This window comes from Petromyzon marinus, chromosome 40 (assembly GCF_048934315.1).
Source record: "Petromyzon marinus isolate PM22_M1 ecotype Great Lakes invasive population chromosome 40, UKy_Petmar_22M1.pri1.0, whole genome shotgun sequence".
In the NCBI taxonomy this organism is placed as follows: domain Eukaryota; kingdom Metazoa; phylum Chordata; class Hyperoartia; order Petromyzontiformes; family Petromyzontidae; genus Petromyzon; species Petromyzon marinus.
Genome location: NC_133706.1, coordinates 12,141,957 through 12,168,564, shown reverse-complemented (window position 1 = coordinate 12,168,564; position 26,608 = coordinate 12,141,957). Strand labels below are relative to the sequence as shown.

The window sequence follows — 26,608 nt, the reverse complement described above, 5'->3', positions numbered from 1 at the left end:
GTACGCATATTGGCGGTGCTGTGTCGGCCACTCCGCGGCGTCGCCGCTCGTTGGTCAGGGCGCTGCGTCGCGGTGCCCGGGTCCCGTGAATCGTCCCTGATCACGACTCTTCCCAAACTACGTGACCTCACCCGCCATCCCCTATGCCTCCTCCTTCCCTTTCCAACCTCTCCTCCTCCTCCTCTCCATCTCCCTCCTCCGCTGCTCATTCGTTCCAATTCCTGTCCCACTCCCGAGAGCACGGCCGGTGGTGGTGGTAATGGTGGGAGTGGTGGTGGTGGTGTTGGTGGTGGTGTTGATACAGTGGTGGTGGTGTTGATGTTGATACAGTGGTGGTGGTGTTGATACAGTGGTGGTGGTGGTGGTGTTGATACAGTGGTAGTGGCGACCCCACCTTGGCTTTGTTTGGGGTGAACTGTGGCACCACCCGAGCCAGGAACTCCCAGAGCGACGCGTCGCCCGGGTTCCTGCGATCCGCGCGCACACAAAAACAAACATCCCCCGTATAGCCTTAACAGACTGTTGGGGCAAGTGGTGTTAGCGAGCGTCTATGAAGGCCGGAACGGCACACGACGGGGTGGGTGGCCAACACCACGAGGCCCAGCCGCCGTGGTGTGAATTGAGAGGCCATCGGTGGGACGAGGGAGGCAGGAGAGGCGTTGCGGAGGTAGGGACAGCAGTGGGGGCGGCAGCAGTGGTGGGGATGGCGGCGGTGGCTCGGGCGGTTACCTGTGCACGGCCTTGGAGGCCTGGCGCTGCACGGCGACGCCGTCGCCCCGCAGCGCCAGCAGGGCGACCGTGAGCAGCGACACGCGGGAGGCGCGCGCCGCCCCCCGCCCCGCGCGTGCCCCCCGCGCGACCCCGCCGCGACCCGCCGACACCCGCGGCTTGGCGAGCTCCGAGAGGGCGGCCGCCGACAGCGTGGGGTCGCCCAGCGCCAGGCCCAGGGCGCAGAGCGCCAGCAGGCCCTCCTCGCACGGCTCCTTGGACAGGGAGCTGCGGGCGGCACGGTCCGGGAGGAGGGGACGGAGTGAAAAGCCAGGAGGAGGAGGAGGAGGGGAGAGAGTGGAGAAGTAGGCGAGGGAGGAGAGAAGGGAATGTAGAAGATGGATTAACAGATTCAAACAGATAGATTCAGCCAGCCAGCAAGACAGATTTTATAAATGTACAGAGACAGACAGATAAACCGACGGAGAGAAAGACGGCTCCCGTGATCACCAGCGGAAGAGCAGCGTCTTGGCGGCGTCGTGGCGGCCGCGCCGGAACTCCACGGCCGCGAGCGCCGTGAGCACCAGCGAGCGGTCGGCGTCAGAGGCCGCGGCGGCCAGGGCTCGCTCGTACGCTGCACGGGCGACACACCGTCACGCGTCACACCGTCAACTGTCACACCATCGCACCGTGACCACGTCACATCGTCACGGCACGTCGGTGAAGACCGCCGGCACGTCTAGTCGGTCAACTTCGGGGCAGTGCCAGCGGCCGGTTGGCTCACTGGCTCGGAGCAACGGGGCTAGCGAGTAATGGCGGCTCGCTGCAGACACAAGTCGACCAGCCGGGTCAGGTTTGGGGTAGCACTTCTCGCCGCCCTCCACCTTCCCATGGCAACGCATCGCCTCCATCTCTTTATCCCTCTATCACCTGTATCATCACCTGTATCATCACCTCTATCATCACCTCTATCATCACCTCTATCATCACCTCTATCATCACATCTATCATCACCTGTATCATCACATCTATCATCACCTCTATCATCACCTCTGTCATCACCTCTATCATCACATCTATCATCACCTGTATCATCACATCTATCATCACCTCTATCATCACCTCTATCATCACATCTATCATCACATCTATCACCTCTTTCATCACCTCTATCATCACCTCTATCATCACATCTATCATCACATCTATCATCACATCTATCATCACCTCTATCATCACCTCTATCATCACATCTATCATCACCTCTATCATCACATCTATCATCACATCTATCACCTCTTTCATCACCTCTATCATCACCTCTTTCATCACATCTATCATCACATCTATCATCACATCTATCATCACCTCTATCATCACCTCTATCATCACCTCTATCATCACATCTATCATCACATCTATCACCTCTATCATCACCTCTATCATCACCTCTATCATCACATCTATCACCTCTATCGGCGCTATCGGCGCTATCGGCGCTATCGGCGTTACCGGCGTAGCTCTCCTCCAGCTTGCCCAGCTTGAAGAGCGCCAGTGCGAGCCCCGCGGCGTCGTCGAAGTGCGCCGGCACCGGGGACGCCGCCCTGAACGTGGCGGCCGCCTCGCCGTAGCGTCCCGCGGCACTGCGGCACACGCACACACAAACACAGAGGGACCCCGCGTAGAACTTCAACGGGTCGCTCGGGCAAGTGCCGAATAAGCGAGCAAGGCGCACGCGGGGGCGACGGCGTCGCCAGCACCACGCGCCCGGCTGCCCTCGTCTCCCCAGTTCTGATGTTTACGCACCGCACCAGGAAGTCATTTGAGGCCGAGTCGACTTATTGGAGGCCCAGGACCGGTTTGGACATTACCTGACCGATGAAGCAGTTTTATCTCCGGGACCCTTATTACACCGATATTAACATGGTAACACAGAAGGGCTTTAACCTTCCTGGTTCAACCCGAGCCATTGCATGCGTTGGCATTTGCATAATCTTCGTGCTGTTCGCCTTCTGGCATTCTCTGGTCGAGCACCGGTGATGCAAGGCCATAGGAAGGAGGCCAATCAGTTCCAAGGACAATGCGTACATTATCGAAGCCTGTTTGTTTTCATGTTTTACCACGAGCATGTGTGGTTGATGTTGATTTGGTGCCTTATATCGCTGTCTATTTGGTGTTTGAACATCTTAACTGTGTTGCCATAAAAAGAAAATTATTTTCTTAAATATATAATAGGCGACGTTTCTTCGTTTTTATATTGACCGTGAGCGGGAATCGAACTCGGTTGTCGCCGGGTGCGCGGGCACAGCTCGCTAACCGCCGCGCCACCGCTCCCCCCCTATCGCCCACAACATCCCGCCCGGCTCCTGCTGCGCACGAGCTCATCTTGTCGCTCCGTCTCCGACGGCGGGGGGGGGGGGGAGCTTCCCGAGCGCGTTGCCGCCTTCCGGTCGACACTCCGTGAACTCTAGCGTGGGCCGCCCATCACGGCCCTCAGCCGCCGCTGCCAGCGCGGCCATCACCGGCATCCCTCCCACGGGTGTCTCGCTCCGGTCTGAACGTCGTGACGTGACCATGGGCGCGAGTCCGCGGGGGGAGGGGTGGGGGCGGGGGAGGGAGCCCCCACTCACTGCAGGGCGCGGCCGTAGTTTCTCAGAGCCCAGTTCAGCTTCTCCTGCTCACCCGATGACCTAATGACCTCCAGAGCCCTGCAGACAAAACAAAGACAAAGATCTCCCGTGTAGCCTTAACAGACTGTTGGGGCAAGTGCTGTTAGCGAGTAGCACCTATGAAGGCTGGAACGGCACACGAGGGGGTGGGTGGCCAGTACCACGCCCGGCCGCCTTTGCCTCCCCAGTGGCGATGTTTACTCATCGCACCAGCTACTCATTTGATGCCGAGTCGACCTAGGGGAGGCCCAGGACCGATTCGGATAATCGCCACCGGTGTTGGCCGTGAGCGGGAATAGAAGTCGGGTCGCCGGGCTCGTAGTGCAGCGTAGCGCTAACCGCTGCACCACCGCTCCCCACGGAGCCCTGAAGACACACGCGTGCACGCAGGCAGCAGGCACACGCCACACATCAACGATGAACAAGAAAACAAATCCAGATGCGGGCGACGATTATGAAGTGGAGACGATAGCTCGCGATGCTGCTGCTGCATTAGCAGTGGTGCACAAGAACAGTGAACAAAAACAAGCTCGACACGCTCACCAACAGCACCACTGCGTGGCGGTAAGATGGAAAAATAAATAATCGGCAACGTTTTGGGCAACGGCCCTTCTGCAAGGCAGGTGAACAAGGTGATCCCCATCGCTCGGGGCTTCTCTATTTGTGTTGCTATGAAGTGGAGCCATTACCTGAAACGTCCCCTATTAGAGAACATTTTAGCTCTTTAAGTCAGGCAGAGTGTTCGTGATGAATGCGGTAGATTGGTAGGCGAGTGGATGGGTGGGAAGGAAGCCAGGTAGAGGCAGCGGTAGGATTGGAGGTATAGGCAGCATAATTAAGCAGGTACAGGCAGGTAGGCAGGTAGGCAGGCATAGCCAGGCAGTCATAAGTAGGCAGGTACAGCAAGTAGGCAGGTACAGCAAGTAGGCAGGTACAGCAAGTAGGCAGGTACAGCAAGTAGGAAGGTACAGCAAGTAGGCAGGTACAGCAAGTAGCCATAAGTAGGCAGGTATAGTCAGAGTCAAAAGTTCGCGCCTGCTCACGTGAGCCACTTCGAGACATTGATGCTCGTCTCTTGTTTGCAGCCCTGCAGAGCCGGTGGTGGAAATTCCATATTTCTGTGGTAGGTGCGAGTCCATCCATAGGACAACCGCTGTTGATCTTCCTCATAAATTGGTACTAATTTTATTGACCCCGGAGGTCAGAAAGATGGGTTAAGTCAACCCCCCTCTGCCAAACGGGATGTTAACTCGAGACCTTCCGAATGCGAGCCGCCCGCGCAATGGCGGAGCCAGGATTTTCAGGTCGGGGGGCAACCCCTCCAGCAATGAAAATGATAGGAGTTGTTAGTAAGTAAGGACTTGTCCCTTGTTTTTTATTGGACACGTGTGCGGCGATGGCGCAGCCATCGATCGAGGGTCGAATTCGAACCGCGTTGTGCGATCGGCATCGCGCTCGCTGAAGGTGAATGCCTTCAGGGAAGTCGTGTACTGTATACGCAACTGCGCACAATTCTGAGTCACTCATAACTGCTTTGCCGTTACTTACTGCCAATTATGGACTCAGACTATTGTCCTATCATCTCATAGAGTCCCTGGCACGTAATACTATGCTACACAGTGGCAGTGGGGGTTCAAAATGCCGATTTATTACTAATAAACCCCAATGATTCAATCAAATGAGGGATTTCGATCGGATCATTGGGGGGGGCACATGCCACCCCACCCCCCCCACTGGCTCCGCCAGTGCGCCCGCTCAACTGCTGAGCTCCACGGGCGGAGTACGCAGGTATTGGTGGCCACATGGGGTGGGCAGACACACAGAGGTGGGTAGAGGCAGGTAGGGGTGGTAGGTGAGTAGAGGCAGGTAGGTGTGGTAGGTGGGTAGAGGCAGGTAGGGGTGGTAGGTGGGTAGAGGCAGGTAGGGGTGGTAGGTGGGTAGAGGCAGGTAGGTGTTGTAGGTGAGTAGAGGCAGGTAGGGGTGGTAGGTGGGTAGAGGCAGGTAGGTGTTGTAGGTGAGTAGAGGCAGGTAGGGGTGGTAGGTGGGTAGAGGCAGGTAGGTGTGGTAGGTGGGTAGAGGCAGGTAGGGGTGGTAGGTGGGTAGAGGCAGGTAGGGGTGGTAGGTGAGTAGAGGCAGGTAGGTGTGGTAGGTGGGTAGAGGCAGGTAGGGGTGGTAGGTGGGTAGAGGCAGGTAGGTGTTGTAGGTGAGTAGAGGCAGGTAGGGGTGGTAGGTGGGTAGAGGCAGGTAGGTGTTGTAGTTGAGTAGAGGCAGGTAGGGGTGGTAGGTGGGTAGAGGCAGGTAGGTGTGGTAGGTGGGTAGAGGCAGGTAGGGGTGGTAGGTGGGTAGAGGCAGGTAGGGGTGGTAGGTGAGTAGAGGCAGGTAGGTGTGGTAGGTGGGTAGAGGCAGGTAGGGGTGGTAGGTGGGTAGAGGCAGGTAGGTGTTGTAGGTGAGTAGAGGCAGGTAGGGGTGGTAGGTGAGTAGAGGCAGGTAGGTGTGGTAGGTGGGTAGAGGCAGGTAGGTGTGGTAAGTGGGTGGAGGCAGTTAGGGGTGGTAGGTGGGTAGAGGCAGGTAGGTGGGTAGAGGCAGGTAGGTGTGGTAGGTGGGTAGAGGCAGGTAGGGGTGGTAGGTGGGTAGAGGCAGGTAGGTGTGGTAGGTGGGTAGAGGCAGGTAGGTGTGGTAGGTGGGTAGAGGCAGGCAGGTGTGGTAAGTGGCTGGAGGCAGGTAGGGGTGGTAGATGGGTAGAGGCAGGTAGGGGTGGTAGGTGGGGAGAGGCAGGTAGGTGTGGTAGGTGGGTAGAGGCAGGTAGGGGTGGTAGGTGAGTAGAGGCAGGTAGGGGTGGTAGGTGGGAAGAGGCAGGTAGGTGTTGTAGGTGGGTAGAGGCAGGTCGATGTGGTAGGTGGGTAGAGGCAGGTAGGGGTGGTAGGTGGGTAGAGGGGCGGGTACCGGTGGTAGGCGTCCACTGCCTGCCTGTGCAGGTCCAGGTGCTCGCTGAGTAGTCCCAGCATGGTGAGCGCCACGGCGTCGTCTGGGTACCTCTCTGATGGGGGGGTGGGGGCATGGGGGTTAGGGGGCCATGGGATGGTGGGGGGCATGTGGGGTGGGGGGCATGGGGGGGGTGGGGGCATGGGGGGCATGGGGGGCATGGGGGGAAGGGGTGAAGGGACACAGGGTTGTTCACTGTGAGAAGTCGACCCTTCTCCCTTTAATGGCCACGTCATCTGGCCTTCTACAAATGTGCTAAGGGGTTTTGTTTTCAGCTCTGGTTTGCGCCTCCAAAGATCGGGGAGACGCCCAACGCGGGCATGGAACCTCGCACGACAGTGCCACTCGTGCAGTCCGACCTCGTTGTACGGAAACTCATTGTATGGAATTTCGCCAGAACGTTAACTTATAAATTAGGGAACTAATTCGATATACTTTAAGTAAAAATTTTAATCTAAATAAAAAAACATTTTTGGGGGAATATATTGAACAATGCACAGTGTCGTTTGTCTGAGCATGTACTTCACGCTGCTGCTACTCCACTGGTTTGCATGCCTGTCAACCCAATAATGGTTAACCCCATATTCTTGTACGGGGGAAATTGAGTTTTCAGGTCCACACAGAGTACGGCGGTTTCAATACCGGAAAAAAAGTGTGTATTTGTTTGTGTTTCTCCTTTGTGATGGGACTTTGTAGGATGAACGTTGAGATTTATAAGGTTACGGATTGACTAATAAGGTCTGAGTTGGTCTCTACTAAGGTAGGGCATTGATACGGGGTTGACAGGGATGGGTTTGTGTGGAATTTTTCACACTGTACTGGTTTCCTGTAACTTGTTTTGAGTATTATTATTTATTAATAAAATTATTATTTTTTAAAATGTGCTTACATAAGGTTTGCTGCATGCCTAAGGATGATTTTATGAAGGTCTCGGAGCCGAATTTTTTTTCCGTAGGAACGTATCCCCAGTTCTACACTGGATGTCAAACAGAAAACGGGGCTCAGATAAACGGAATTCCACGTCACGTGCAACTCTTCCGTTCCGTACATCAAGCGATTGCCGTACCGGGCCGCGTAATCGCAGGCGCCCCCCCTCCCCCACCGCCGCCCCGTTACAGGCGGACTGACACAGCCCGTCGGGTCGCGTCGACACTCGGTGAGGCTGTCCAGGTTAAGCAGAGGGCATCAAGAGTTTAATTATTGTTGTTGTTGTTGTTGTTTCTGTCGTGTTCCCATCGCACTGCACGCACGGGTCACGTGACGTCGCACCCCCGTCCCTCGCCCCCCGCCCCATCGTACCGATGTACTTGCAGGCAGCCTGGTGCGCGCTGGGCACCGCTCCCATGCGCTCCACGCTGTACAGCACGGGGGCGGCGGCGGTGGCGGTGCCGCCGCCGTGGCCGGGCCGCTGCTGGCGCAGCGTGGTGCACACCCAATGCACGTAGCCCAGCGCTCCCTCCACCTGGCACGAGCGCACAGACAAAGGTCACCCGCGCAGCTTTCAACAAGACTGTCGGGCAAGCCGATAGCGCCTGTGAAGGCCGGCAGGGTACACGAGGGGGTGGTGCGGTCAGCGCCACGCACGCCCGGCCGCCTTTGTCTCCCCAGTGCTAATATTTAGGCGCCGCATCAGGTACTCGTTTAAAACCGAGTCCACCTATGGGAGGCCCAGGACCGGTTCAGATAATCATCACTGGGGTTGGTGGCCGTGAGCAGAAATCGAACTCAGGTCGCTTGGTTTGATACAGCGATACCTTGACTTTCATCCACTTGACGTTCATCCACTTGACTTTCATCCACTTTCATCCACTTGACTTTCATCCACTTGACTTTCGTACACTTGACTTTCATCCACTTGACTTTCATCCACTTGACTTTCATCCACTTTCATCCACTTGACTTTCATCCACTTGACTTTCATCCACTTTCATCCACTTGACTTTCATCCACTTGACTTTCATCCACTTGACTTTCATCCACTTTCATCCACTTGACTTTCACCCACTTTCATCCACTTGACTTTCATCCACTTGACTTTCATCCACATGACTTTCATCCACTTTCATCCACTTGACTTTCATCCACTTGACTTTCATCCACTTTCATCCACTTGACTTTCATCCACTTGACTTTCATCCACTTGACTATCACCACATTTAAAACTCCGTCCACACGACTCTCCTCTTTCGTCCGATTTCATCCCAAACCTTCCAAGATGTTGGCGCCACGCGCCGTCTTAATCGTTCAGTCTTTGAATAGAAGTCGTTCAGTGAGCATCTCCTATATTTGTGTTTAGTCATTTCATATTAATACTGTACTTATTTCCGTGATTATACTGTAAACAATTCATCGTTATTTTTGTTATAACAGTATAGTACTACAGTGCTCATAGTTATTTTCGTGATTATAAAACACGTGTACAGTATTCATACTGTGCTTATTTTTGTGATTATTGTAAAATACTTATTTTTGTGCTTTAATATATTCATAATGGGTCCTAAGTGTGGTGATAGTAAAGCTAAAAGAACCCATAGGGTTCTCAATTTTCAAGAAAAACTTGACACAATCAAACAATGAGCAAGGATAAATAAAGGCTCTGCTTTGACATTCGTCCATTTTTGACATTCGTCCACGCTCTGGTCCCTAACCAGACGAAAGTGCGAGGTGTTCCTGTATACGGGGGTTCTTTGTGCGCGCGCCGTGCTGCGGTACGCACGTGCACGCCCAGCTCCGTCGTGTGCCTGAAGAGGTCCATGGCCTCGTCGCTGCCGATCGTCTCGGCGATGAGGGCCTGCCGGGGAAGATGGCGGCAGTTTGGAGGCAGTGGCGCGAGCGGCGTGACGGCTCCTCCATCGCGACCGGGGGCCCCCGCTCGCGACGCACGCACCGAGTCACGGCGATCGCGACGCACGCCGCCAATTCACGGCACTCGCGACGCATGCGCCGATTCGCCACGATTCACGCAAACCGCTCGCTGCACCAAACCGCGCTGACCGCGCGTGGTGAAGTATGGCCAAACAACCCCCACGATCGACGCGGCGTGGGGGTGGTCGTGAGATGGCAGTGGAATGACAAAAAAAAAAGAGTTGACGGCAAGATCCTGCCGCTCGTGGGAGCCACGTCGCGGCATCGCCGCCCATCTCCCGTTAACAGCCCCACAGAGCAGGTGGCGGAAATTCCACGTTCATATGACGGTGGGCAAGTCTATCTCAAGGACAACCGCTGTTGAATTCCCCACAAAGTGGTGCTATTTTTTTCGACTCCGGAGATCGAACTGATTGGACGAGCCAACCCCCAAGCAGAATTTGACCTCTCTGATCTTCGGATTGCGAGCCGCTTGCTCTCCCGCTGAGCCAGCCGTGCGCGGTGGGACTGACAAGAGCGCCGTGAATTATTATCGCGATTCTTGTTATCATCACTGCCAGGCGTCGGCAACCAAATGACCAAGAGCCATTTCTTTAGAATTCCGTGATAAACTCAGTATTTCAAGAGCCACAATGCCATGTGAATACGAGACGGCTTAGGAGCCGCAGGCTGCCGACCCCCCGGCCATGACGCGCTACTGACCGCGGTCATCTCAAACTCCCAAAGACGCCCGCAGTGGTGCGCGGTGCAAGCTTCCAGAGGAGGACTGCTCAACACGGAAAACCAAACTCGGACCACGAGCGGCTGCAACACCCTCCACGTTAAATTGTTGTTATTGTTGTTGTTGTTTAGGTTGCAGCAGGGGCGGCGGAGGGGGCGGCGACGTTGGCACGGCTCGTTACCCCCCCCCCCCCACGCCCCGCTCACCTGGCCAATCCAGGACGCGACGTAGGACGGCTCCAGAGACTGCGCCACCTTGAACGCCTCGTGGGCCAGCTGGGGGGGGGGGCACAGCAACGGGGAAACTCACACACTAGACGAGTGAGATGAGAGGTAGGAGAGGTAGGGGAGTGCGTGGAAGGGAGTAGAGTGAGATGAGAGGGGAGAGGTAGGAGATGTGTGGAGGGGAGTAGAGTGAGATGAGAGGGAGAGCTAGGCTGGTCCATGTAGAATCTTGTGGTTGCTCCATGATGGCGTTTGGAAGCCAGGGCTAGAGTGGAGGCCTCCTGTGGCCGTGTCCACTTGGGTGGTTCCGCAAGCGAGCGTAGCGAGCGTGGCCTCGCAAGCGAGCGTAGTGAGCGTGGCCTCGCAATGACTCGTAGCGAGCGTGGCCTCGCAAGCGAGCGTGGCCTGGCAAGCGAGCGTGGCCTCGCAAGCGAGCGTAGCGAGCATGGCCTCGCAAGCGAGCGTGGCCTCGGAAGCGCGCGTAGTGAGCGTGGCCTCGCAAGCGAGCGTGGCCTCGTAAGCGAGCGTAGTGAGCATGGCCTCGCAAGCGAGCATGGCCTCGCAAGCGAGCGTGGCCTCGGAAGCGCGCGTGGCCTCGCAAGCGAGCGTGGCGAGCGTGGCCTCGTAAGTGAGCGTAGCGAGCGTGGCCTCGCAAGCGAGCGTGGCCTCGCAAGCGAGCGTCGCCTCGCAAGCGAGCGTGGCCTCGTAAGCGAGCATAGTGAGCATGGCCTCGCAAGCGAGCGTGGCCTCGGAAGCGCGCATGGCCTCGCAAGCGAGCGTGGCGAGCGTGGCCTCGTAAGCGAGCATAGTGAGCGTGGCCTCGCAATGACTCGTAGTGAGCGTGGCCTCGCAAGTGAGCGTAGCGAGCGTGGCCTCGACGTGTATTGTACCTCCATGCTGCCTTTGCCCAGGTACAGGGCACCCAGGTGAGTCCACGCCACCACGTTCTACAAAGACAAAAATGAACCCCCCCCCCGTGTAGCCTTTAACAGATTGTTGAGCAAGTGCTGTTAGCGAGCACCTATGAAGGCCGGCACTGACCAAGAGGGAGTGGGTGGCCAGCACCACGTCAGTCTGCATTTGTTTCCCCAGCGCTGATGTTTTACACGCCGCACCATTTAAGGCCGAATCAACATAGGGGGAGCCCAGGACTGGTTCAAATATTCGTCGCTCATTGTTGGTCGCGAGCGGGAATCGACCTCGGGTCGCCGGGTTCGTAACGCAGCGTGCTAACCGCTGCGCCACCGCTCCTCACATATACACGTGCGTGCGCGGCACAGGTCAGGGTTCAAAGGGCAAGCGGTGGCGACGACCCGCGTCGATGTCGGCGCTCACTCGTGCCGAGGAACCCGTGGCCCTCCAGGGAAATCAAACCGGGGAGGTTATCGTCTAGACTCTAGAAACACGAGCACGGACGTTTGTTTTTCTGGAAGTCCGGTCGACTGTGAGCTCAAGGAAACTCCGGGCTTGGCAAGGGCCGTGCAGAGCGAGACACAGAGACACATAGAGGCTCAGGGTCTTGTGACGGAGGGCTGACAAAAACGATCGCCAGCTGGAGCCAAGGGGACAGAGCGATTGCAACGTGTTACAATGGCTATGATAGTTCTGATGGGTTTGATGGTTATGATGGTTTTGATGGTCATGATGTTTGTGATGGTTATGATGGTTTTGATGGTTATGAAGGATATGTATTTGATGGTTGGATGGTTATGGTTATGATGGTTTTGATGGTCATGATGGTTTTAATGGTTATGAAGGATATGGATGTGATGGTTGGATGGTTATGGTTTTGATGGTTATGATGGTTCTGATGGTTTTGATGGTTATGATGGTTCTGTTGGTTATGAAGGATATGGATTTGATGGTTCTGATGGTTTTGATGGTTTTGAAGGTTATAATGGTTTTGATGGTTCTGATGGCCTTGGTGAAGGATATCAGTGGTCAGCTCCGGCTCAGGTTAAGCGCGCGGCTTTGAGCCGGCGGCTCGCCCGAGCCAGAGCTGGGCACGAGGAGAGCGAGCCGGGACTGGGAACGCGAGCGACGTACGTTCTGCTCGGCCTGGATGGACTTGATGAAGGCGTGCTGGGCCAGGGCCTCGTTCTTCACACCTGCGGGCGACGTTCACGAAGGCTGAGCTGAGCAAGTTCGCGCTACCGCCACCGGCGATCAACCCCCTCGCTCGACTCGACCAGCGATCGTTTTAGCCCATCGGTCGTCACCTTGCTCTCGGGCGCCCAAATCACAACGTATAAAAGCGTCCCCCGCGCGAGTAATAAAAACCCGCCAGGGCACAACGCTCGATCCGGCACGCCGAGCGGCTTCAGCACGGAACGATCTCCCAGCCTCACTGAACAACGCCGTCGTACCTCGGGGTATCTCATTAAAACTCACTCGGACAACGCTTCAACTGACGGAGTGTACCACTTAGACATGTGTGTTCTTACCTCTACGTTTTAACTGGGCGTGATGTTCGTTGCATAAGCGCAAACCCTGTAAGTCAGGGGTCGGGAACCTATGGCTCGCGAGCCAGATGTGGCTCTTTTGATGATTGCATATGGCTCGCAGATAAAACAAAATATTCTCACTTGTTTTAATCCATCCATCGATTTTTCACTGCGCATGTCCTGTTCAGGGCTGCAGGAGCAATTGTCCATTATTTTAATTGGATGATACTGGCCTACGTTTGCCGTTGCTGGGTAAAACAGGTAAACGCCCCCTTTTGAATCAGTCTGAGACTGCGTCTGCTCGGTCATTAGCTCAAAGCTAACCCTTCGACGAAGAAGATGGCGAAAAGAAAAAAAGACGACGAGTATCGTACATTTCAGGACGAATGGACCGAAGAATTCGCCTTTGTGGAGAGAGCGGGTTCTGTGGTGTGTCTAATTTGCAATGACAAAATTACATCGTTGAAACGGTCGAATGTAAAGCGGCACTTCGACACGCGCCACGCTACCTTTGCATCAAAATACCCTGCGGGAGACAGCAGAAAGAAAGCGTGCCAAGAGCTTCTGAGCAGGGTGCAAGCTAGCCAGCAGCAACTCCGCGTATGGACCCGGCAAGGTGACTATAATTCGGCTAGCTTTGCTGGTTCTTTAGCAATAGTGAGGAACGGAAAACCATTCACAGATGGCGAGTATGCTAAAACGTTCATGCTGGATGTAGCCAATGAACTTTTTGATGATCTTCCGAACAAAGACAAGATAATCAAACGGATACAAGACATGCCTCTGTCGGCAAGAACTGTTCATGATCGTACCATCGTGATGGCAAACAAAGTGGAGGAAACGCAAGTGAAGGACATAAATGCAGCGCCGTTCTTTTCTCTGCCTTTGGATGAGTCAACAGACGTGAGCCATTTGTCGCAGTTCAGCGTGATTGCAAGATATGCTGTTGGTGACACACTGCGTGAAGAAAGTCTTGCTGTTCTGCCATTAAAAGGGTCCACAAGAGGTGAGGATTTATTCAAGTCTTTCATGGAGTTTGCTCAAGAAAAAAGTCTACCTATGGATAAACTTCTCTCAGTGTGTACTGATGGTGCTCCGTGTATGGTGGGGAAAAACAAAGGATTTGTGGCGCTTCTCCGTGAACATGAAAATAGACCCATCCTAAGTTTCCATTGCATTATACACCAGGAGGCACTTTGTGCTCAGATGTGTGACAGGCAGTTTGGCGAAGTGATGTCGCTGGTCATTCGTGTGATCAACTTTATTGTTGCCCGAGCCTTAAATGATCGCCAGTTTAAAACACTGCTGGATGAAGTTGTAAATAACTATCCTGGTCTGCTTTTGCACAGCAATGTGCGTTGGTTGTCAAGAGGGAAGGTGCTTAGCCGTTTTGCGGCTTGCCTGAACGAAATCCGGACTTTCCTTGAAATGAAAGGCGTCGGGCATCCTGAGCTAGCCGACACCGAGTGGCTCCTCAAGTTTTACTATCTCGTAGATCTGACTGAACATCTGAACCAGCTCAACGTGAAAATGCAAGGCATTGGAAATACAGTGTTATCCCTTCAACAAGCTGTATTTGCTTTTGAAAACAAGCTGGAGCTTTTCATCACGGATCTTGAAACAGGTCGTTTACTACATTTTGAAAAACTGAGCCAATTTAAAGATGCATGCACAGCAAGTGAGCCCATTCAAAACCTTGATCTCCACCAGCTAGCTGGCTGCACATCCAGTCTCCTACAGTCCTTCAAAGCACGCTTTGGAGAATTTCGTGAGCACACTCGTCTTTTTAAGTTCATCACCCATCCAAACGAGTGTTCACTGAACACAGCCGACCTGAATTACATCCCTGGTGTCTCCGTCAGAGATTTTGAAGCAGAAGTGGCTGACCTGAAGGCCTCAGACATGTGGGTGAATAAGTTCAAGTCACTGAATGAAGATTTGGAAAGAATCACACGACAGAAAGCGGAGTTGGCGAGCAAGCACATGTGGACAGAAATGAAAAAACTCCAACCCGAAGACCAGCTGATTCTCAAAACTTGGAACGCGCTTCCTGTCACATACCACACACTGCAGCGTGTGAGTATTGCTGTATTGACCATGTTTGGATCTACGTATGCATGTGAGCAGTCATTCTCACATCTTAAAAACATCAAGTCCAACCTACGATCACGTTTAACGGATGAAAGCCTCAACGCTTGCATGAAGCTTAACCTCACCAAGTACCAACCCGACTACAAAGACATCAGCAAATCCATGCAGCACCAGAAGTCGCATTAATGGTGAGTGTTATAACAACATTATTTAAAAGAATAAATTCAGAGGCTTATTATACTGACATTTAGTTGAATTCACTTTTAAAATATATTATATGGCTCTCACTGAAATAAATTTCCAAATTTTTTGCTTTCATGGCTCTCTTAGTCAAAAAGGTTCCCGACCCCTGCTGTAAGTTATAGATTCAAAATGTGTGCATGTGTCATCACGTGTTGACATGTATGTGTGTGTTAGTTTATGTGCGTGTTGGTTTGTGTGTGTGTTAGTTTATGTGCGTGTTGGTTTGTGTGTGTGTGCATCTGCCAGTCATCACAGTCAGTTAACCCATAACACCTGAATCTGTCCCGTGACCTCCTGTCAGCGAGCATTCGGCACAAGCGCTGTGGTGACATCAACACCACATGGTGCCGAATGGCGGCTGTTGTTGTTGAGTGTTTAGATTGAAAACTCATTTTAGATTGAAAAGTAATTTCTTTAGATCTGCTTTTTGTGTTTGGTTTGTTGCGCATGCGCGTACATGCGTCATTGCATGTTTGCCGCGTGCCACTTGACACCCTGGTCAGGAAGCAAACAAGACGTTCCGTCCTTAAAGGGATGTTTCAGTTGACGGAGCTTTCATCCGAAAAATTAAAAACTGTGCCGTCCCCCCACCCCCCCCGCACGGACCTTCGCTGGCCGCCACCACGCCCAGCGCGCTCCAGTGCCGGTGATTGGCGCTGTCCAGCATCACCGCCTTCTTCAGGCTCTGCGAGGGGGGGGGGAGCACGGACACACAGACACGCCGAGCCTCTAACCGGCCCGCTGGCAGGGCGAGTGCTATCAGCGAGCGCCTACAAAGGGTGCAGTGGTGCTGGAGCGGGGAGGAGTAAAGGGAGATGAGGCGGGAGAGGTAGGGGAGGCATGGAGGGGAGTAGAGTGAGATGAGAGGCAGAGGTAGGAGAGTGAGTGGAGGGGAGTAGAGTGAGATGAGAGGGAGAGGTAGGGGAGTGCGTGGAAGAGAGTAGAGTGAGATGAGAGGGAGAGGAAGGAGAGTGTGTGGAGGGGAGTGGAGTGAGATGAGAGGGGAGAGGTAGGAGAGAGCGTGGAGGGGAGTGGAGTGAGATGAGAGGGAGAGGCAGGAGAGTGCGTGGAGGGGAGTAGAGTGAGATCAGAGTTTGGCTGACGCGAGCACATGGAGGGCCTAGAGGCGGGCGGTGAGGAGTCGAATGGATCAGGGGTCAGATTGGGAGCCGGTGGAGGGTCACATCGCACGGGCGCAACGGCGGCCCCTCCAGCCAAGAGCGGCGCCGCATTCACCACAGGGGGCGGGCACCTGCAAGGCCTTGTCGAGCACCTCCATGGCCGCACCGGCGGTCTCCTGAGCGAGCTCCCTGCTGGGGCCGCGCGCCGCCTCCTGGCGGAGGTGCTGGGCCTGGCGGTAGTAGTTGACGCCCAGGTCGTGCCAAGGGCCCGAGCAGCCGGGCAGCAGGCGCAGGGCGCGGCCATAGCACCTGGACGGGGGCGGGGGGGTGACAAGGGTCAAAGTTCAAGGTGATGAAACGGTAAGGTGGACGACAGCAGGCTGGGGCGCTTTTGGAAAACTGAACTTAGTCCTGAAAAAACACTCAACACGTTTGTCAATAACGCTGTTGTGGCCCTTTTGCACAGCACGCTGTTCTGCACAGCACGCTGTTGCCCAAAATGATATATTTCCCTTTAAGGCCGCAGAAGCGTTCGTGACAAATGCGTTGAGACTTTCCGATTCTCAATCAGATCTCAGAAGCTCAGCGAGTGACCTGGTGATGCTGCTGCTGCTGCGGAGAATTCTGCCGTGAGCTACGTGCAGATTCCAGGCTCACACGCGCGCTCACACGGGCGCTGACACGGGCCCTCGCACGCACGCTCACACACACGCTCACACGCGCGCTCACACGTGCGCTCACACACACGCTCACACGGGCGCTCACATGCACACTCACAGGGGCGCTCACACGGGCGCTCACACGCACACTCACACCGGCTCGCCTGCTGGCACCGGGGTGGCACAGCCTGCGGTGCGGCATCGAGCAGGCGGAGCGGGGCTCACGCGGCGGTGCGGTACCTGGCACCCAGCTCCAGCGCCGCCCGCTTGCCGACGGTGGCGGTGGTGCCGGCCGGGAGGCCCCCGTCGCCGGGGCCCAGGAGGATCGCGGGGACTCCCAGGGACACGCTGGAGGGGTGCAGGCGGTGCAGCGCCGTGCACGCGTCTCCCACGAGCTTCCACAGGCACGAGAAGTCGGGGCGCAGCACCACGGCGCTGCACGCGAGAGGAGAGGAGCGGGGGCGGAGGGGGGGGGTGGGGGAGGGAGATGGGAGAGGGGGGGGGGAGTGTTTTGGCGGGGGACGAAGAGGGTGGTGACGATGCGTCAGGTGACGATGCAAGATGATGATGATGATGCGTGTGATGACTCCGATGTTGCTGCTGATGTATTAACACTCATTGATGGTGTTTGATAAACATCCCAACTTAGGGCCAAAGAGCTTGGGTCATTGTTCTACGCCAGTTCTGGCGACAACTGCGTGCGTTCTAGCTTCCACTACGGCGTCTCAAGATGCGCGATCGTAATGAGGCTGAAGACGTTGTGAACGACAATGGCGACGATGGCAGTGCCAGTGGTGGTTGGGGTGGTGGGGGGGTGGTGGGGGGGTCACCTGGCGAGGGCGGCGAGGGCCTCCTGAGTGTGCGACACCGCGCGGCCGTCCAGGTGATCGGCGAGCAAGGCGCGTGCCAAGGCCACGTGGCTCTCGGCCAGACCTGGCCGCGGCAGGGTCGCCAATTATTTATTAGCCGGCACATTCGTCACGAGCGCAAATCGTCACAAGAACTCGGGTTAACAGGCTCGCAGCGCGGCGCGTTTAGACTACCGCGCCACCGCTGCCCACAATACACAAGCAAAGACAAATATTCCCCATATACCCTTTAACAGACCGCTGGGGCAAGTGCTGTTTAGTGAGCACCTATGAAGGCCGGCACAGCACACAAGGGGAGGTGGGTGGCCAGCACCATGCCCGAATGACGATGTTTACACACCGCACCAGGGACCCATTTGAGGCTGACACGACCTAGGGGAAGTCGTGAGCTAATCGAACTCGGGTCGCCGGATTCATACCGCAGCATGCTGACCGTTGCACTCTCGCCCCCCATATACACAACAACAACAACCGCCATTCGCCACTAAGTGGCGGGGACGTCACCACGACGCTTGTGCCAGGCTATGTGCACACGCACCCTTCAGGGCCGGTACGTGCGTGGGGTCGTCGCACAGCAGCTGCTGGTAGAGCCGGGCGGCCTCGGCGTGCGAGCCCAGGGACTGCACGCAACGGTCACATGGCATCACAACGCATCGCAATGCACGACGATCACATGACATCACAACGCATCACAATGCATTACGGCCACAACGCGTCACGACGTGTCACAACGAGCAACCCGAGTTCCCCGACTACGCGCGGCGCCCCCGCCCCCGCGCTCCCACCTGTCTGATGGCGGCCGTCTGGTAGCGGCTGTAGGTGGACTGCGGGCCCGGCGCCAGCTCGGCGGAGCGTGCGAAGGCCTTGCCGGCGGCGGTGTAGGCACCGCGTGCCAGGTAGGCCTCGCCCAGACACTCCCAGCTGACGGCGTCGCGCGGCTCCGCCCGCAGCGCCGACTGCAGGCTGCGCGGGAGAGCATGGCGCGACATAGTGCAGCGCAACGCCACTTAGGATTAGTCAGGGCGCGTGGCGGCGGAGAAGCATGCGGACTCACGACGCCGTGCCGCGTGGCGTGGCACCTTGACAGATGGCATAGCGCGACGTGGCGATGGCACGGCACGCGCATCAGACGCACGCTCCCGTGAACCGCCACAACCAGGACGGGCGACGGGGGTGTCCGAGGCGTCACGAAGCGGTGAGGAAGGCCTCGGCAGCAAGAGGCAGCCAGAGAGCCAGACGAGTCTCACTTCTCCAGTCGGTGACACTGACAATCGACACCCCCCATTGTTACCTTTGAACTGCCTGTTGTGCCACTGTTACGGACGCTCGTAGTTCTGTGACCCGCTGAAGCAGATGTCACAGAACGACTTCCGAGAACCATTAAATGTGACCTCTTATTCGCATGCAGCAAACTAATCATGAGTGTGCACGAATAATATAAATAACAAAATAAATAGGCAGACAATACCGTCGCCTTAAAGTATCCGTCGCTCCACAAAAGTAATAATGAAATATTTTTATTTTACACAACCTATCGGCATCAGGGTCACGGCCTTCTGGGAGTGCATGATTTCAGCAGTGCTGATTCAAGACGAGCAAAACCGTGGACCGGTTTTGTGGGGGGGCGGTGTTGCAGGGTGGGCGGACCGTACCAGGTGATGGCGCGGGGGTGGTCGCGCCGCCTCAGGTGGTAGAGTCCGAGCCGCAGCCAGGCCCACTGTGCCGTGCCGGCCACCGCTTGCTCCGTGACGGCCGTGAGGATCTGCAGAGCCGCGTCCTGGGAAGGGGGAAAGAGCGGCGGCGGCGGCGGAGTCAACGACTCCGCGCTTACGCACGCAAGCTCGCACACAAGCTCGCACACAAGCTCGCACACAAGCACGCACGCAAGCTCGCACACAAGCTCGCACGCACGCACGCAAGCTCGCACACAAGCTCGCACGCACGCAAGCTCACACGCAAGCTCGCACACAAGCTCGCACGCACGCACGCTCGCCAGCCACCAGGCCCGGCGCGGTTCGACTTCCCAGATGCGGCTGAGAATCCAGGTGCATTCTGGCCGATTTGGTCAAGCGGCGGGAGCTGCTGTGACAATGACCGGCAACGATTTAATATTGCGTTAGTGTGGGCCGGTTTATTTTGTTCACGTGATGTTGTTGTGGTTCTGTCGTGGTCCCTCTGAAGTGGCCGATCGACACTGCTAAATGATCGTCGAGGTTTTAATTTGCATCCATTGTGAAGGCAGGAATGTTACCAACACACGCACGTGTGGGAGAGCACGCACGTCCCTCTGGCAATCCAATTCTGGGTTGATCAATGCGGGTTGTTCAGGCCAGAGAGCACAAGCATGGGAGCATAGGAGAGTATAACAATTAACGTTGCTTACACACACACACACGAATGCTCGAACACACACGTACTCAATTACGTACTCACTCGTTCACGCACACACACGTACTCACTCGCGCACGTACACACACGCGCCCACGTACGTACACGCTCACACACAAGTACCCACGCACGCGCCCACTCACTCATTCCCGCACCTCGTCACCCAGCGTGACGCTGCAGTCCACGGCGCCGGCCCCGGCGCGCGGCTCCGCGGGGCTCAGCTCGAGCGCGCGGCGGAAGCAGCCGCGGGCGCGGCCCAGGTCCCCCGCAACGTCGCGGTAGAAGAGGCCCAGGTGCAGGAACGCGTCGCCCAGGAACGGGTCGCACCGCGCCGCCTGTCGCCACCGCAACCGTGACGACGACCGCCCGTCGTCACGACCACCGTCCAACGGCATAGAAACCACGCAATCTTCACGACGACCGTCCAGCGTCGGGGACAGTCGCACATCTCCAGGACGGCCGTCGCCGCGACATACATCCATCGTGAAGATAACCATCCATCTCCACGGCAACCACCCATCAACACGTACTTCTTTCGCGCCGTACGTAGCCAACCGTGCTCATCGGAGGTGCGGGGGAAGGACGACAAACTAAACACGAAATCTTTTAAATCTAGAAAAACAACCGCGAATAAGTGAATAAACAAAGCGGGGCCAGGGGTGAGGAGCGGGAACGAAGAGCGGGGGGGGGAGGAGCGGTCGGTCACCTTGAGGAAGTGGGCACAGGCCTTGGTCTTGTCTGTGCGGCCCTCCCCGCCGCCCTCCCACAGCACCAGCCCGAGCTGCAGCTGCAGCCGCCCGTTCTCCGGCTCCATCGCGAGCGCCGCCCCCGAGCTGCCCCCCCCCCCAACACACAAAGACAAAGACCCCCCCCCCCCGCGTAGCCTTTAACAGAATGCTGGGGCGAGTGCCGTTAGCGAGCGGCACCTACCAAGTGCCGCCAGGGCGCACGAGGGGGCGGGTGACCAACACCACGCCCGACCGCCTTTGTCTCCCCAGTACACACCGCACAAGTCATCCTCTCTGTCGTAGAGAAGCGAATGCCGTGCGGCGTCACAAGTCGACACGATCATCATGATCGTCGTCCGTATGAGCGGCGCACATCGTGGGCTCTCACCGGCTCTCGGCGAGCGCCAGGTCGCCCTCCTCCAGGGCGAGGCGGCCGTGCAGCGCCAGTACGGCGACGGAGTCCGCGTTCGACGCCCGCAGCTCCTCGACAATCTGGAGCCGCGCACACACACAAAGACAATGTCCCCCCCCCGTCTCGGGCAAGTGCTGTAAGCGAGCACCTACGAAGGTTGGCACGGCACACGAGGGGGCAGGTGGTCAGCAGGGGGCAGGTGGCCAGCGCCTTTGTCTCCCCGGTAGCGGTGTTTACACACCGCACAAGGTACTCATTTGACGCCGAGTCGACATCGGACGGGCCCAGGACCGGCTGAGATAATCGCCGCTGCTGGGGATTAAACCCCATTCGCCGGGTCCGGAGCACAACGCGATAACCACCGTGCCACCGCCCCCCACGAGCACACGCACGCGCAGGGTGCACCCCCAGGATGCAGGCCCCTCCATTAAGGTTCTACCAAACTTACGACACGAACGTTCGCGCGAGTGTGTGGCGTTGGCGCTGTCGTCCTCGTCACGCGGGGGGGGTGGGGGGGGGGGGAAGCGCCAGCAGGGGGCAACGCCGCCACGTGTGGTCTCGCCTGCGGGGCGCCCGCACGCCAGCCACCCACCTGCGGGACGAGGGTGCCTCGCACCGCGTGACCGCTTGTCTCCGCACCTCCGATGAGCACGGTTGGCTACGTACGGTGCGAAAGAAGTTCAACGTACGTGCACACGTGCACGAGAAGTCACCCACCTGCCGCGCCTCCGGGAGCTGCTTGCCCTTCAGGAGAGCGTCCGCCAGCCCCACCCTGAGATCCACGTCCACAGCAGCCTCGACCAGGAGCTGTGGCACGACGGGACGGTCACACAACCACACGACGACACAACCACACGACGACACAACCACACAACACAACCACACAACACAACCACACATCGGTACAACCACATAACGACACAACGACACAACCACACAACGACACGACACAATCACACAACACAACCACACAACGACACAACGACACAACCACACAACACAACCACACAACGACACAACCACACAACGACACAACCACACAACGACACAACCACACAACGGCAACATCGTGCATCGTACTTCAGCATCGTGCTGCAGGATCGTGCTGCAGGATCGTGAATCGGATTGCAGGATCGTGAATCGTGCTGCAGGATCGTGAATCGTGCTGCAGGATCGTGAATCGGATTGCAGCATCCAAGGTCCGGTGGGGTGGTCACACGGCCGGATCGCTCGCGCCGGTTGGCCGTGATGTTGTGAATTCAGAAACACGCGGGGGAGCGCCCCGCAAGTGCCCGTGTCCGGCTCCGCTGCGAGCGCCCCGGGGCAAGTCGGGCTTCCGCAGGTTTCTCCTCTTTCAAACCGAGCCGTGCGATCAAATTTACCCGCGCCCGTAACTGGCCGTGCTCGAACCGCCCGGCAGCCACGAGCCATGGATATGGCAACCGCCGGCCCACGTAACAAACACGTGGGCCGGCGGTGGCCACAACGGCCCTTCGTCGGAGCAAACACAGCTAGGTTTCCGGTGGTGCGGCGCTCGGCAAAGTCCCGCGATCCCGGCGACCCTCGGCGGGTCTCCCCGAGGTCGACTCGGACCAAAATGCACGCGGGCGTCCGTGCACCTCCGCGTAGATGGCCGCCGCCTCCTCTGGGCGGCTCGCAGTCAGCGCCTCCGCTCGGATCCGGAGCAGCGCCCTCCGCTGCGCTCCGCTCGCGACGGAACCCGCCTCCTGCTTCGTCAGCAGCTGCAGTGCTGCGGATTACAATCATTGCCATTGTTATTATCATTGTTGCGTTTGTTTGAGAGTCCTGCGAAGCTGTCGCTGTAGCGGGGCGATGTTACTGCTGCTCCTCCTCCTTGTGATCTCAACCGAGTTATTTTCAGGACTTTTTTTCAGAATTTTTATATTTTGTCCGATACCGGTTACATTGGGCGGTACGCATGTGTACACACACAGCCCTTCTGCCAACAAACTGCCGAATGATAACCGCCTCCTCACAACGTGTGAGTGGGATAGTATTTGACCATACTTCACCACGCTGGGCATCGCGGGGTTGGCAAAGGCAAGGGGAACGCACAACTTGGGAGCACAGGAGACCCCGAAAGGATGTTGCCTGCATTGGGATGTTTGTCCAAACATTCAAAACGAACGAGTTTCACGTGGGAGGTAACAACCGGAGTGCCCGGAGAAAACCCACACAGCACAAGGGGACGGACGTCACGGAGCGCCGACGCTCGGCCCCATCACAGCGGGCTAGGTACAGAGGTCACGAGGGCACTGGGGTGGGTGGGGTGGGTGGGAGGTTGGGGCTAGGGACAGAGGTCACGAGGGCACTGGGGTGGGTGGGATGGGTGGGAGGTGCGTGGGAGACTGGAGAGGAGGTGGAGGAGGCGGCTTCTGGCCTTTCAATGGCACGACTCCGTTCAGCCGAAGTTCAAAGGCGGCCGAGTCACGTGCGTGAGCGGCGAGCGAGCGTGTGCGCCGCGTGTCGCTCGCCGCGGTGTCCGGCGCACGTCACAGTAAACCGGCGTCAGGGTCCGGCAACGCTGGCACTGGCAGCAGCGCCAGTAGCAGCGCTATACAAACGCTCGTTGATGTGCCGAGTCTACGAATTTCTTTTCTTTATTTGACCAGGTAAGACCCACTGAGCCGTACAGCCCTTTTTCAGAAGCGACCTAGCCACAAATGATAGCTCAGCGAAGTCGCTTATCATCACGTGGAAATGTATAGCAGGCAACTACTCTAAACGCGTGATGGTGATTATTAATGTGGACCCGGAGAAAAACTCACGGGACCACGGGGAGAGAGACACGCAAACTTCAAATATACAGCAGCAGCAGGCGTCAGGGTCGGGATCGAACCCACGACCTCCTGCATACCAGGCGAGGTAGTGAACATCTCCTGGCCACCGTGAACACAACTGACACGATAGCTACGCGACGATCCAACACAACAGCACAATCACCGCGAGGAATCCGACGACGACGGTCGTTCGGCGTGCAGCGGCGAGTCCACGTGCACCGCTCCGATAGAGCGGGGAGGTGGGGGTGGGGTGATAGAGCGGGCAGGCGGGCGGGCGGGGGGGGTGGCGGCAGGGGCGGAGGCCGCTCGGCGAGACGGCAAGCACCCTCACCGTGCTCCGTGGCGGCGGCGGCGCCGTGGTGGTCGTGGGTGCGCAGGAGCACGTCCGACAGGTGGCGCCACGCCGGCAGGAAGCCCGGCTCCTCGGCGCTCACTGACGGCACAAGCGGCGAAGTGAACGCCGTCAATATAGGCTGGCGGCTCCTGACCAGATCTACGAGCACATTACTCCGCACGTGGCAACTTGGCACTGGCTCCCGGTGGAATTTCCGAGTCGAAAAATAAACAAATTAGGTTCCTAACCCTACGAGGCGACTTTGAGGGGTCTGGCGCCCGTCTAGCTCGGCAAACTGCTCTCACGCCTCCACTCGTCCTCCTCCTCCTCGCGATGTACACTCCCTGGACTGCAGGCTCCTCTCAACGAGTCGAGCGCTGGGTGACGGCGCTTCCTGCTGCCACAGCACGAAGACTGCGCAGGGACGCTGCTACCCCGGCCTGCACCACGGATCGGGATTCCTCGAGCGGCAATTTTAAATCTGGCTTTGTCGGATTGACGTGGACACAAGAGTCTACAGAAGCTCGACAGGGAGTGATGCAATTCTTGTGTGCGTGTGTGAGCGGTTGATGGGCTGTGGGGTGCAGTGGCGTAATGGTTAGTGCTGCGCTACGAACCCAGCGACCCGAGTTCGATACTCGCTCATGACCAATTACAGTGGCAAATATTTAAAATGGTCCCGGGCCTCTCCGAGGTCGACTCAGCCTTAAATGAGTACCTGATTGTGGCGTGTAAACATCAGCATTGGGGAGACAAAGGCGGCCAGGCGTGGTTCTGGCCACTCGCATCCTCGTGTGCCGTGTCGGCCTTAATAGGTGCTAGTCGCTAACAGCACTTGCCTCAACAGGCTGTGAAAGCTACATGGGGGATCTTTGTCTTTGTGTGTGCGTGCGTATGTTCGTGTACTGCATTGTCCAGCGCACTGCTACGAAACTGGCCACCTGCAATTCAAATGCGGGGCCACGGCTATCATCAGTGGCACACAAAGTGTGTAACCCCCGCGGTGTGCGTGTGTGCGTGCGTGCGTGGGTGGGTGCGTGGGTGCATGCGTGCGTGCGTGGGTGGGTGCATGGGTGCGTGGGTGCGTGCGTGGGTGCATGCGTGGGTGCGTGGGTGCGTGCGTGCATGGGTGGGTGCGTGCGTGGGTGCGTGCGTGGGTGCGTGGGTGCGTGGGTGCGTGCGTGGGTGCGTGGGTGCGTGCGTGGGTGCGTGCGTGGGTGCGTGGGTGGGTGCGTGGGTGTGTGCGTGGGTGCGTGGGTGCGTGGGTGGGTGCGTGCGTGGGTGGGTGCGTGCGTGGGTGCGTGCGTGGGTGCGTGGGTGGGTGCGTGCGTGGGTGGGTGCGTGGGTGCGTGGGTGCGTGGCTGTGTGGGTGGGTGCGTGTGTGGGTGCGTGGGTGGGTGTGTGGGTGCGTGTGTGGGTGCGTGCGTGGGTGCGTGGGTGCGTGGGTGCGTGGGTGCGTGGGTGCGTGGGTGCGTGGGTGCGTGGGTGCGTGGGTGCGTGCGTGGGTGCGTGTGTGCATGCGTGGGTGCGTGGGTGCGTGCGTGGGTGCGTGCGTGGGTGCGTGTGTGGGTGCGTGGGTGTGTGCGTGGGTGCGTGGGTGGGTGCGTGCGTGGGTGGGTGCGTGCGTGGGTGCGTGCGTGGGTGCGTGGGTGGGTGCGTGCGTGGGTGGGTGCGTGGGTGCGTGGGTGCGTGGCTGTGTGGGTGGGTGCGTGTGTGGGTGCGTGGGTGGGTGTGTGGGTGCGTGTGTGCGTGTGTGCGTGCGTGGGTGCGTGGGTGCGTGGGTGCGTGGGTGCGTGGGTGCGTGGGTGCGTGCGTGGGTGCGTGGGTGGGTGCGTGTGTGCGTGCGTGGGTGCGTGGGTGCGTGGGTGCGTGTGTGGGTGCGTGGGTGGGTGTGTGGGTGCGTGGGTGCGTGTGTGCGTGCGTGGGTGCGTGGGTGCGTGGGTGCGTGGGTGCGTGGGTGCGTGCGTGCGTGCGTGCGTGGGTGTGTGCGTGGGTGCGTGGGTGGGTGCGTGGGTGCGTGGGTGGGTGCGTGGGTGCGTGCGTGGGTGGGTGCGTGGGTGCGTGGGTGCGTGGGTGCGTGGGTGGGTGCGTGCGTGTGTGCGTGCGTGTGTGCGTGGGTGGGTGCGTGGGTGTGTGGGTGCGTGGGTGCGTGGGTGCGTGGGTGTGTGGGTGCGTGGGTGCGTGGGTGCGTGGGTGCGTGTGTGCGTGCGTGGGTGGGTGTGTGGGTACGTGGGTGCGTGGGTGCGTGGGTGCGTGGGTGCGTGGGTGCGTGCGTGGGTGCGTGGGTGCGTGGGTGGGTGCGTGGGTGTGTGCGTGGGTGCGTGGGTGGGTGGGTGCGTGCGTGGGTGT

The 26,608-nt window shown here is 57.8% G+C and overlaps 1 protein-coding gene across 6 annotated transcripts in view; it reads right to left on the bottom strand.

Annotated features, from left to right (window-relative positions):
* The window catches only part of SKIC3 (SKI3 subunit of superkiller complex), a 48,570-nt gene that overhangs the window by 10,262 nt on the left and 11,700 nt on the right, over positions 1-26,608 (bottom strand). For all 6 annotated transcript variants that reach the window (XM_032968560.2, XM_032968564.2, XM_032968559.2 and 3 more), the window contains exons 10-33: positions 24,257-24,358; positions 22,744-22,874; positions 21,842-21,931; positions 21,101-21,204; positions 20,691-20,817; positions 20,140-20,319; positions 19,249-19,373; positions 18,382-18,559; positions 18,135-18,216; positions 17,558-17,660; positions 16,968-17,162; positions 16,200-16,377; positions 15,554-15,632; positions 12,216-12,277; positions 11,060-11,116; positions 10,152-10,220; positions 9,076-9,150; positions 7,659-7,821; positions 6,321-6,414; positions 3,339-3,416; positions 2,221-2,351; positions 1,219-1,342; positions 730-996; positions 395-467 (exon numbers count right to left, since the gene is read on the bottom strand). In XM_032968560.2, the coding sequence (XP_032824451.2) occupies positions 395-467; positions 730-996; positions 1,219-1,342; positions 2,221-2,351; positions 3,339-3,416; positions 6,321-6,414; positions 7,659-7,821; positions 9,076-9,150; positions 10,152-10,220; positions 11,060-11,116; positions 12,216-12,277; positions 15,554-15,632; positions 16,200-16,377; positions 16,968-17,162; positions 17,558-17,660; positions 18,135-18,216; positions 18,382-18,559; positions 19,249-19,373; positions 20,140-20,319; positions 20,691-20,817; positions 21,101-21,204; positions 21,842-21,931; positions 22,744-22,874; positions 24,257-24,358 (2,867 nt within the window). The remainder of the gene's footprint in view (positions 1-394; positions 468-729; positions 997-1,218; positions 1,343-2,220; positions 2,352-3,338; positions 3,417-6,320; positions 6,415-7,658; positions 7,822-9,075; positions 9,151-10,151; positions 10,221-11,059; positions 11,117-12,215; positions 12,278-15,553; positions 15,633-16,199; positions 16,378-16,967; positions 17,163-17,557; positions 17,661-18,134; positions 18,217-18,381; positions 18,560-19,248; positions 19,374-20,139; positions 20,320-20,690; positions 20,818-21,100; positions 21,205-21,841; positions 21,932-22,743; positions 22,875-24,256; positions 24,359-26,608) is intronic.